We start from the raw sequence: 12,466 nt of genomic DNA, 5'->3' as shown, positions 1-12,466 counted from the left end.
TGGGTACAAAGAAGTGTTGAGTAAATCCGTGCGACCCATTTGGGCGACTTGCGATGATAAACAGAAACTGGATGCGGTTTTGCTACATCACACAATGAGCACCGCGCTCTTACAGGGCCGTGAAGCCCGACACAACACAACGAAAACAAAGAGAACTTACAAACGAGATATAGGTCACACAGCAGCGCCCGGCATGGCAGGACACTGCCCACAGACAAACTCAATGAATAATGTAGATACGCATCCACGCTGTTTATAAATATGAAACAACTTCTACAAAACAGAGGAAAGACAGGTTGTACGGTAATAAATCACGGACGAAGCTGAATACTGCGAAGAAAGCCCATGCCAATGATAATAAGCAATGCGAAATTAAAGATCAGCAGAAAAAAAAAAGGAACGCGTATTCTGAAATAAGTAGAATACAACAGCAATAGGCACACATTCTGTGGTTAGTAGAGAAGCATTCATGCACAAAATTTATCTGTAGATAATGTTTGAAATCGTTGCCCAATAGTCAGAAATCAACAGTATTGATGTATCGAAATTCTTTTCTGACGCGTCAATGTTTCTGCAGACCGGACTGCTTGCGCATATGCACCATCAGCACAAATTGAAATGCGAACATGAAAGAAGTAATCAGAAAAAACTATTACGCGTGATTACATGGAAGGGGAATCCATAGTGGCTCCATAGCAGGGTTCTAAACTTTCTTTATTCTAAAATTTACGCTTTGAAGCCCAAATTAGGTCTATCTTAAAGAGATAGATGGACACGGGCACAACAAAGCTGCGAGTGGCTTTCAAATCGTTGGCGTTCGAATTTATGTTGATGGCACATAATTTTCTAACAGACTATTTGTGTCCCCAAAGCCACTTTTCCTGTCAACTTCGTCCCGTCCTAAAATGATTGTGGACAGGGTCAGACGCTTTTTTTTAACACTGTGTAATCCTGCAGCCATCATGGTTACGGCAACACAAGTTAACTAGGCTTTGCCTTGAAAGAAAGAAACAAGAAACATGCATACAAAATTGTGACGTAGAGGTTTCATATGAAACAATGCACACACAACGTGGTCGTTTCGACATACATAATCAGCCTTCGAGTGGCATTCTTTGTACATGCGTGCGCCAAAGAAGCTTGTCAAAGCGTGGCAGTCAAGGCTCAGGCAGTTCAGTAGGAAAGCGAACACGTTCTCACAGGTAATTTTTGTGGAATAGCGAAGAGCGACACGATTGCACATACTGACGAAAACACTCCAGAACTACCTCTGTACAACCAACAGGCTGCGACATAACGTGAAATATAACGCATATCTTACCGACGAACAACCCAAAAAACAAGAACTTCTCCTATTACCGAAGTCACAACTATAGCGTTTAGTAAATAGCCTATTTTTGTAAACTCGTTATAAAACAAATACCGATAAAGTGTCTGCACAACAAGTGAACTAGATTTTCTTCCACAATTGAACTTCAAAACCATGGTATACAGCCGTGAACTAGATTTTATTCCAGAATTGAACTTCTAAACCATGGTATACCGCCATGGTTCAGTGTGGAAATGTCTGGACTACGGTAGTACTTTGCTTCCGTCATACCCGTGTCTCCCTCGTACCCGTTTTGTCCCAGTTTTCAGGGTAATGTAGGCTCTCCAAGAAAAGGAAAAATCTCATGTGCACACACCAAGGTGCGATAACATTTCGGGAAATTTATCATAACAATATGGGTTTTCAAGCCCCCCAAATTCCTTAAGGCGCTGGTGTTCTTTAAGTTACCTCGCTATTGCTGTGACTTCAGCTGTCATTGCTCAAGAACTGTCGTGAACTTCCTACTGCACTTTTGTTGCACTCCAGAAATTCATGGCAGTGCTTCTGGATGTTCGGTCTGGTTGCTTGGGCAGCATTTTTATGAGCATGTCACTGAATAAGCATTCGTCACCACTCTTCGTTCAATTGGCGTCATGTAAACTTTGCGCGAAAATGCGCCTCTACAACCAAAACTTACTCAATTCACTGTACTACCTTCCCTACCGAACACGGCACGCGGCGCCTACGGGGCGGTTATGAACGCCTGGAGTGAGGGCTGCTAGCTCGAAAAAATTGCTGAAGGCAGCAGTTAACGCTTGCCCAGGCACAAAAACGACAATCTTCCTTCAGGCAGTCAGCGAAGGCCCAAAGGCACAGTCGCCACTCCGAAGAAAGCGCTTCTAAAATCCAAACGAAGCACAATAAACATCCTGATTTGGCATACGCTGCTCAGTACCATCACCGATTTTACGTATTTCATTGCTCTGCGCAGACGTAACAGCTGGCCCAGCGTGCGTGGACGGCTGCCGTAACGTTGTTTTCGGCAAGAGCCTTGCGTGACGCAGAGCATGATACCAGGAACGCGTGCGGGAGCTTTCGAACTGTACACGTGCTGATTAAACCTACGTTGGAACGAGGGTGCGAACGTAGGCTAAATCGACACGTTCACTGCCCCGAAATCTCAACAGGACGTTCAGTGACACGCAAGGGTGCTTGGCAGATGTCAAGCCCCCTCATTTTCGTTGTCCTCTCTTCCTCCAATAGCTGAGCCTGCCTGCATAACTGTTAAAGCATGACGGGCGTGACGTCAGCCATGTTGCTGCTGAGCTGCCTCCACACGCATAAGTGGGTCAGCCAGCGCAAGCGGACTGCGGGGACCTCACAGTTCACATCAATATCGGTGGCCTTTAAAGTGGACGGGACAATAAGTTAGGAGGGTCAACGCGCTTAGTCCTTGTAGACGGGCACCTCGACGGTTCTAAAGCGTCCGTCCTTGGTGGCCTGAACGACGCGTACGCGAAGACCTTGCGGCTTGGGGCGCTGCTTGTTGATGATGGACTTCTTGAAGAACTCGGCGGGCTTGCGGCGACGCACCTTCTTGACGGTGCGCGAGGAACCTCCGGTGGCTCCGCCGGCTCCACTGCCTCCGCTGCCTCCGCTCACACTCCTTGCGACGGTGCCGCGGTTGCCTCCGTAGTTAACAGCGATCGGCGATGCTCCCTGGGAGGCCACCACAGGAGTCAGAACGGGCACGACAGCGGCGGGTCTCGCAGCCAGGCGACGGAACGATGGCTTGCGAACCACTGGAACCTGTGAAATGGAGCGTGATGGGTCGAAAGCTCGCTTTTTCATCTTTGACATCGGTTCGGCGATGCGGATCAATAGTTAGTCCCGTATTGTCAGCGAATTACCTAATATATTCGCCGGCCCCCAACCAACGAGAATATGCCGTTTATTGCGCATCTAAAAATACCCAACCTCTGGCGGAAACAGGTGCAGAATTTTAAGTAAACCCGTAAATTAAATTAAGAACACAGCAGAATGAAGAACACAAATTAAGAAAGAACAACACTGTAGTCTCTCTGAATATGAAATGCTCTTCAGCGCAGCAAGAACGAAGTCCTGGTATCAATTCGAGGTCGCGGTGGCGACATTTACATTGAGCCGAAAGTCACAGGGGCTTTGTTGTTTCACCGAAGCCGGCCAGGACAACTTCCCAGGCGTAGCCCCGCTGCAACCTTTAAAGTGCTCTAAAGTGGTTCGCCTTCTTAGCATAGTCTGCAACGCTTCCGCCAACGCGCCCAACACAATTTCTGTGTTTTGCACTGAGGAATATTGAAAATCGGAACCGGTTATTAGTACTAACGCGGGTATTTCAATGCCGGTCTACCCAGCCAATCACGCAACCGATAAGCCAACTCGCTCGGGCGGGGCACTTACCGGCAGCACGTGCAAGGCGAAATCCACCTTCAGCCAAAATAATGCTTCAACCTCAAATTCGGAGCAACGTGTCCCTAAGATCAATTTTTTTTTCATTACTGTTCTCCAGCATGCATATAGGGACGCTATACATACCTGCTGGGAGTACGCCTGCTGAATGGGGCCATGTCTCGCCGATATCTCGCCGATTGGGTAGAGAGAGTGGTGTACGGGAACCTTCCTCAGGGGCGTAGCCGCGAACGCCGGTGCAGCAGCCACGAACGCAGGCGTCGCCGCGACGGTGTCTAGGTGGTGCACCTGCGACCAGCGATCGAGAACACAATCAACATGGCTCATGTTACTTGCGTGTAGCGCCAATAACTGCCTCCACATCGCTAGTTCCTCTCGATGACTCACGGGTGGAATTTCTGATTGTTCACGACTGCCCTACATTGTTCGCTTTCGTAACTTAGTTGTCGAGAGTTGTGCGCGCTACACCGCACTTCGGTGCAGTTTCGTTCTTTTTTTCTTCGCTTTCTTGATTTATCTGTGCTTTCCTGTCTTGCTGTCACGTTTGTTTCCATCTTCTATGTTACTCCTGCACAGGGTAACCAGCTGGCCTCCCAACTTATCTCTCTCTTCCCCCTCTCCTCTACTCCGGACGAAAAGTTGTTGAGGAGTGTTAAAGTTTAAATGTATGTGTTGATACAGTTCCTCCCCCTTTTAATTATTTTTTGCGATGTTTCAGCGCAGCCAAGCTTACAACATTCGGCGACTTTCGTCGTTGCTTTCACCTGTGGCGTGTTCGCCCGTTAACGCATAGCGAAATTGGCTAGCTGAGTGTCGATGCGAGTTTATCATAAACTAATGACAAAATCATTAGATAACGAAGTAACAACAGTCGTTTTGTGCGAAACCTGTTCCACACAGCGTTTAAGTTGTAACAAAGTGAGAATTCCAAATTTCCCACAAGCAAAACTCACTACCTAAAGCAATATGGTACTAAACCCAGCAATTATAGATGCTATGCGCTACCAGAGTCCTTCCATTGGACTCTGGCGCTACTGACACTTCGAGCACGTTCTGGCAACCAATTTTACACTTGCAAACTACACCAACGGTTCGGGTGATGCCCAAAGGTCAATAAACGGAATGCCGGCTTACTTTTCCTGTCATTGATTACAGTTCCTAATAAAATGCAAGCTGAATCAACTCGCTCATTCTAAACCGCTGCCTTAAAGATCCCATTCATCACATTTGGAAAGAAAAATGTCTGGAGCTCGATGACCCTTCATAAATCAATTGATTGAATCAAGTTAACCATAACTTGCAGACTGCTTATTTTGTCTTCCATTTCAAAGCACCATGTGATTTTGGCTTACGTGCATAGTTTTGCTGCAGTGACTTTTGTTCTGCCATTCCATAGTTCCAGTGTACTGAAACAAGTACTTGAGGCCCATTTATGTTTATCTAGATGCTCAAATATGAACTTTTTTTTTTCAGCTTGCTCTACGCACCATGCACGTGGCTGATCAGTCCGTGATGGCTCTACTGATCAGTGTTACGAGCGCTGGAAACAGGACTGGATACAGGCTCGTGATTAATCTAAAACGCGTGAGTCATAGGAGGTATACTTTCAGTCTTGTTGTGCAAAACACTATATATATATATATATATATATATATATATATATATATATCTATATATATATATATATATACATACACGTCCAACAAGACTTCTGTCAGCAGAACGAACACCCGAATTTCAGAGATTTTACAATGATTTCGATATCAGTGGCAGGCACTTGGTGACAACTAAATTCAGTCGTTACAAGCATTGGTTGAGGCCAGTGTCTTAGCTACTGTTAAAGTGTTTCTCTCTCTCTCTCTCTTTCACATCGGCTGTGAAATTAGCAGAAATGAGGTATAGGCAAGAAAACTAAAGTAGTGTTCAGCACACCTACGCTATCGATCTATCCGAAGGGCTATGTGACACCGTACTGTAGCACTGCGCGAGGAGACGCACTCGTCAGACCCTACCTGTGGCTGTGGCCTGGGCGCCACCAGGCGGTAGTGGTGCGGCGCTGCGGAGGCGGCGCTAGCGACGTGAGCGGCGTGCGGCTGCTGCGACTCGATGCGCACCGAGGCGGGCGCCGAGTCCTGCGTGCCGGGCTCGTTGGTCTTGACCCAGGCACGGAAGCCCCGGTGGTCGGCCACATACTGCACCTGCCGGAACAGGCCGGCGGCGTCGCGGAACCCGTACATGCCGGTCTTCACGCCGTTGCCGGCGTCCTGCTCGTGCCTCGACTGGCGGTTGCCGTACTCGTCCTGCGTCTCGTAGCCGAACTGGTACGGCTGAGGAGCGTAGACCTGCGCGAAGGAGGGTGGGCGACAGCCGCTGTCAGCCGTGAGGTGCACAGACAGACAGACAGACAGACAGACAGACAGACAGACAGACAGACAGACAGACAGACAGACAGACAGAAAGAAAGAAAGAAAGAAAGAAAGAGAGAGAGAAAGAAAGAAAGAAAGAAAGAAAGAAAGAAAGAAAGAAAGAAAGAAAGAAAGAAAGAAAATTTGGGGTGGGCCGCTGAACAGGGGCAGGAACGTTTTGCTACATTTTTGAGGGCAAAAAAACCTAAGGGTATAAAAAGACAGAAGGAAGAGCAAGAAAGCAGTAGCCGAACGCACACGTAGAAATGCGCCCACAACACGCCTACAAGCGGTCAGCGGGGCCGGTTGATTTAGGAAATCGTAACAGCCGCGTTGACATAAACGCGACAGCAGCGTGTCGGAATCTTTATCGCATAACGGTAATTACTACGCGACAGCGTTTTCATGCGCCGCGTCCCCCATCGTCGGAAACAAACGGTAGCCTATTTGTCGGAATTTTTGGTTCGCCGTGGTCAATGGAGAAGAGCACAGAGCGGCACTCGTATCTGAATGCGATACGACAGCGTTTGTGCGCACCACGTGAGACGACTTAACCCGTCTCGAACTCCCGTCTCCTGCCTAATCAATGGGATTCGCATTCCTCAACGCAATAGCGTAGTTTATATGAATTCGATGACTTAGAAGCGCGAATTGATGCGCCAATTTTCGCATTCGTAAATGCCGCTATAAACCGCTTCGTTTTCTGATTGTGTGGCAAGCACCGCTGTGCTGTTAATGCACCTTCACGTTTTCCGTCGAGTATTTGACTGCCCGAAAAGAAGCTTTTAACGAAATTAAATAAATGTTTTCCTTTCTTTTCATTATTTTTTATTTTATGTCTAAGCAGTTTCAACGCAAGATGTTGCAGCGATGCTTCAGCTAAAGGTGTCGTCCTTGAGCCTGCCGTGCAAATGTCTGTCCAGATTAGGTACCTAGAACTTCATATATAGCATTCACAAAGCGGGTGGCTTTCCAGATTATCGACGGCAGAAAAGAGTGCCCATCTTTTTTCGCACCGCCGGAGGCAGTAACGAATTGGATATTCTGTGGCTTTCACAACGCTTCTCACAAATGGAGCTGTCAGCCATACATCTACGTTTGGCGTTCTCTACTATGCCTTTTTTTTATTAGATAAGAATAGAAGAAAACTCTGGCATTGTATGTTTACGCGTGCTTGGCCTTGAAGAATACACGATTCGGCTCATTGGTTATAGTCGAAACTCTGACTACCAATTAATTTGTCGTAGATTTCAGTATGTGGTTTTTGAATGTGTGTTGGTCTGCTGAAAGTAGTTATTCCTTCTCCCTTAATGTATAACACTGAGCACCGGAATAGGCAGTTTTCACTCGCATAGCAGATACGAAATCAAAAAATTTCCAGCTTATAACGCTGAAAACTTGCGTGCACTTGTCACATGGAGACTCGCAACCGGTGCTCAAGAAGCACGACTAGCGTCATCAAAGTTACTATTATATATTACACTGACAGGTTAGGCTGGGTTTGCCTGACAGGCTCTCTTCTCACGCTTTGAATTACGCACTTTAACCCTTAATAACGGGTTCGCTTGAAGGAAAATAAATCTTATTCTTCAACAAAGTGAAACAAATGTGTCCTTATAACCCCCTATCGCCTCCCTCCCCCCCTCATATTGCTTACCTGTCGATAGAGTATCAACGTGATGTCTCATTCCATTTCTACACTGTGGGAACCTTTTGTCTGTGTTTGGCTGAAGATTGGGAAGTGTCACCACTGCACGCTGAAGAAATGAAACTCAATTTACATGAAACTAAATGTCTTGGTTTCCAGCGAGTGCCCCTTTGTATAATGGTCTTTACAGATGATGAAGACATACATTCTCGTACGTCGTTGTGTGGTGCCTATATTGTATATAATTGCGTTTACTAACTTACCTGCAGGCTCTCAGTTCTATATACAAGGCGGCTGCGTTTATGCCGTACGTGAGTCATGCTTTAATAGTATGAAAAACGAGCATTGTGTGGGAATCGCTTTCGTGTTTTGAGGGACTCCTCACGGCATTGCGGCAACGACTCATATTCGCGTCTGTCAGAACCTATGAGGGCACTGCGCATGATCCAACGTCCCCGCCTCGTTGCAGGCCGCGATATCACGTCCCTTACGCGAGCGAAGGCTATATCGATTGCGTCATTAGAGAAGGAGGAGATACAGAGAAAGGCGCTCTTCGGATTACAGTAGTTTGCCGAGATCGCAACTTCTCGAGCGACGCGATTCACCTTGAAGTATAGGGCCGGCGTTCCCATGTTGCGTTTTGGCAACGCTCGGTGCTCGCGGTGTTACGAAATGCAGGCGGTCCCGACCGCCCTCTCGCATTGGCTCGTGCAGTCTCGATCGGTGGCATTAAGAAGCGGATTGTTTGATTCAAGCAGCGGGGAGACCTGACCAAACTTCTAACGGCGGACAGTTGAAGTACGTCGACGAAGAGCCGGCCATCTCGACGCGCGCGCGGCGCAGCTGCACCGTGCGTCAACACGCCAGAGAAGGCGGCCAGATGCGGGACATACGCGTCCTCGCAAGTTGTCCGCGCCGTCGCCGAGCCGCAAACAAATAAAATGGAGTCCGCATCGTCCGACGGGCCGTACATACAAGAGCGCACGGCCGATTCCGAGAGCCGGCGTCAGGCATGCAGACGCCGAAAGACGTCGTGTCGGCTCCGGTATATATGCTCGATAAACAATAGGGCAGCGCCGCGGACTCGATGCGTGTCGTTTTGTACGGGGAGGCGCGCGGAGCGTTGCCTTGGCGTGACGCTCGAGACAATCCGCGCACCGTCGCTCACGCACGAACTCCGCGTATAAGTGTACATCACTGCGACGCACGCTACAACGCTGTACGAGCCGCGCATATTATGTGTGCGCACGCTCGGCACACTGTGCACAGAGATTCGTGCATGCAGTGTATGGCGACCTCGAATCGATAGATCCGCGACACGAAGTGGTTATTATTTCCTTTTGTGTTTGCCTCTCGCGGTTACCTTTCTCCGATTTATAAAGCGAGTTCGGGCTGGCAGGGAGCGTTGTCTGGCAATCATATTCTGGGCCGTAATGGCGGCTGCTTGTGAGGTGACATTGTATATTCCGCCCGAAACGAGTTCAAGAAATCTGATATGCGTTCGGGCAACGTACGGGCGATCCCGTAAGTCGACGACTATCCTGCGTGCGGAGGGCCGCGCTGCAGACCACGCGGAACTGACCCTTTTAATTATCGGGGAAATGTGGCCGATGAAGTGTTATATCTCTGCCGAAGGCGCTTAGCATGCATGCATGTACGCGTGGTCAGCTTCAACACGTGCAGAGCGATGGTTTTCCTCGTTTTCGCGGCCTACGCCTCGCGACTGCAGGTGAAAAAGACACTAATTCTACAGGCGCGCGTTTTTTCTCTCCTCTTTCTTTCTCTCTGCTTTTCCCTCCCTTCGCGTGAGATTAACCGTGATAGTTGCGTTTCAGCTGGAGTAAACTGAAGAGGCTTTTTAATGGAAGCTGCAGCCAGTCTCGTCTGCCATGCAGACACCTCACACGCCACTATCAGATGGCAGAAGTGACAACAAGAAAACTGGTGTTCTCACACCGATAACGCTGGGCCTCCGAAGTAAAGATATGATAACAGCAAAGCTCCAATGCAATAAACGTAGCTGCGCATTCGTTCAACCAGATGCATCGTGTCTTTTTTTTTTTTTTTACATTACTCTACAGGTATAGGCTGTGGCATCAGCAAAGCGTGGCTTCAAGTATCTCTACGCGTACGTTGAAATCTCCAGCTGGGGTTGAGGTTCCGCTACAGTCGTAAAGGTAAGAGGATAGCCTACCTTGCGACTGAAGGTCACTGATTTTTTCGCGCGGCTTCTAATGCTGCAACGTATCCGACCACGTGCACTTTGAAAGCGCTCGCAGTGTCGTTCTTACTGCTGTTGAATGTATAATGGAAGAGCAACTAGCGATCGGGTTATGTGCTTAACGTTATATGGCCGTCAAGAGATAAGATCGTAACTTGCGAAGATGTATAGCGCGGAATGCTGACATCCACGCGTGCAGCGCAAGCGCGAAATGCAAGTGTTGGCAAAGGTATAGTTGCGCCGAAGGTGACGCCATATATGGTAATCTCACGCAAATAACTTGTTTTTTGCGAGACCTAATTCCCACAATGGCATGGTATTTAAAATACTCGTCAGCCATTGCCTCCGGGACATAAATCAATACGAACCAGTGACTGAAAAGAAAATACACATCGTTGAAGGTCGATCTCTGCTGTGCGAAATGTTTTCTTTGATTCCCCTTTTCATGCAAGTGTGTACAGACTGATGCGGCGACTGCTTTTATGCCCGGGGACATTGAAGCGGTGACTGTAACAACTTTGGCTTCAGTGTTATGGTAATGCTGAAGTGCATTATTGTAGTTATTTTTATTGCTCCTAGTTCCGCGTGTTCACTTTACCTTATATACGTTTAAACATAAACCTTATGATTTGATTTGGTTTGCTCGCTTCATAATTTTAACCCCTTTTCTTTTTGTATTCTTTTATTCTAAATTCACCGGTGCCCAAATATATTTTTCTTTATGTTTTGATTCGGCCCTGTACTTTCTATTATACTACAATAGAAAGCTACAAAATAAATACTGCGCAAAAATTGCCTTGACTTGTCTATTCACCGTCACAATGACATGCACGTGTAATGAAACATAAAGAAATTAATATATTGTGAGGTTTAACGTCCGCGAAATAGCCCATTGGGTTGTTCCAGGTTGACTTTGACCACCTTTGGCTTTGTAAGGTGGACCGAAATATGGTACGTGAATGCATTTGCATTCCGCCCACATCGGAATGTTGCCGCCATGGCAGGGATCGAGGTGCCGATCTCAGCCTCAGCTGCGTAACGTTATTTATAGTCATCGAGCTACTTCGCAGGGTCAGCGTCTAAAGACACCTTGTGATCCAATGGTGGATGTTTTCGCATACGTTCTGTTCAAACAGCGGTAAAGGAGCACGATGTTGAGTACAGGAGGATTTAGGCTTGCTTAATTTGCCGGCATTTGTTCCGTCCGAGTAGCGGCGACTCAGGTATGAGATCACATGGTTATGCGCCGCGTCGCCAGGTTTAAGGACAAACGCCGCTCGGGGCACATTGCTCTATCTGTCTTTATTTCAGCGGCATGGACTTCACACGGTAGTTATTACTTCTCTCTCTCCCTCTCTCTCTCTCTGTTACTTATTTTTATTTTTTGTCGGATTCGCGTCCCAATGCCTATTCTCCGGCGTAATTCCCTGTGTGCCAAAGAGCACAGAATAATTAAACTGTCTCGTAACTGCACAGAGAGTTAGGAGGGTGGGAGAACCCGTAACGGAGGGCCGCCCCGGATTAATTTTAACACGTGGAGTTCTTTGGCCTGCACCCAAAGCACGGTACACGAGCGTTAACGCTCTGTCGGAATGCGACCACCGCGTTCGGATACCGAACCTCGTGAGCAGCACCAGAACGTTGTAGTCACCGTGTGAACCACCGCGCAAGGTGAACTACAGATTGAACAGTAAGGTATACAGCGAGCCAAAATGAATGAATTGATCGCTACGGGCATCGTCTAACAAGTTGGCTCGTTTCCCAGCAGTGTCGTTATTCTCTGTCATCAGTTTTGTCACTTGTCCTCGCACTCGACCTTGACAGTTCAGCTGCCCCGCGCGCAGCGTTCCATTTCTCGCGAGCGCACGTCACAGCATGGCGGTGGTGGCGGTCGCCGACTGTGTGTGACCGTCTGTCTACTCGGCACCCATTTGCCTTCTCACCCTTTCGCCGACGGGCTAACAGACAGACCTGAGTGCACAGCACTCATTAGATTGTCAGCGCCGGCGCAAAGGGTGGGAAATAGCGTTCGTGATAATAATTATGCGCGCTAGCAGGGCTGAGCAGCATAGCTGCAGCGAGCGAGAAACGCCTGCCAGGACACGCGGCTGGCCCCACGAACTCTCAATCGTACACGCCGCTCGATACGGATACGAGTGCAGCGTCCAGAAGAAAGACCTTCGAGCCAGAGGTTCATATATTAGTGCGTACGGCCGCCGGCCGTGTCCAAAGGGTACGCTTTCCGCTCGCCACTTGTCGTTCGGCGCGGTGGAACGGTTGGGCGTGGTTCTCTGAATGTGTGGACCTGCGGGAACGAACGGCCGTTTCTAATGCATACCTGCGAAACGCGCAGGTCGCTCAATTTTTCTCGGGGAAAGAAAGCGAGGCCCTGCACTGCAATGCCAAGTACGGTGAGCGCCGAGGCGTTCACGCAC

At 48.3% G+C, this 12,466-nt stretch overlaps 1 protein-coding gene across 1 annotated transcript in view; it reads right to left on the bottom strand.

Moving 5' to 3' along the window:
- Window positions 1-1,502: 1,502 nt before the first annotated feature.
- LOC142572635 (uncharacterized) overlaps window positions 1,503-12,466 on the bottom strand; it is a 70,974-nt gene continuing 60,010 nt past the window's right edge. The window contains exons 3-5 of the mRNA XM_075681887.1: window positions 5,770-6,099; window positions 3,884-4,045; window positions 1,503-3,118 (exon numbers count right to left, since the gene is read on the bottom strand). Of these exons, the coding sequence (XP_075538002.1) occupies window positions 2,756-3,118; window positions 3,884-4,045; window positions 5,770-6,099 (855 nt within the window). The 3' untranslated portion in view covers window positions 1,503-2,755. The remainder of the gene's footprint in view (window positions 3,119-3,883; window positions 4,046-5,769; window positions 6,100-12,466) is intronic.

Source organism: Dermacentor variabilis, chromosome 2 (assembly GCF_050947875.1).
Source record: "Dermacentor variabilis isolate Ectoservices chromosome 2, ASM5094787v1, whole genome shotgun sequence".
Taxonomy (NCBI): Eukaryota; Metazoa; Arthropoda; class Arachnida; order Ixodida; family Ixodidae; genus Dermacentor; species Dermacentor variabilis.
The sequence above is the reverse complement of the archived record's forward strand: the minus strand, read 5'-3'. Positions and strand labels throughout refer to the sequence as shown.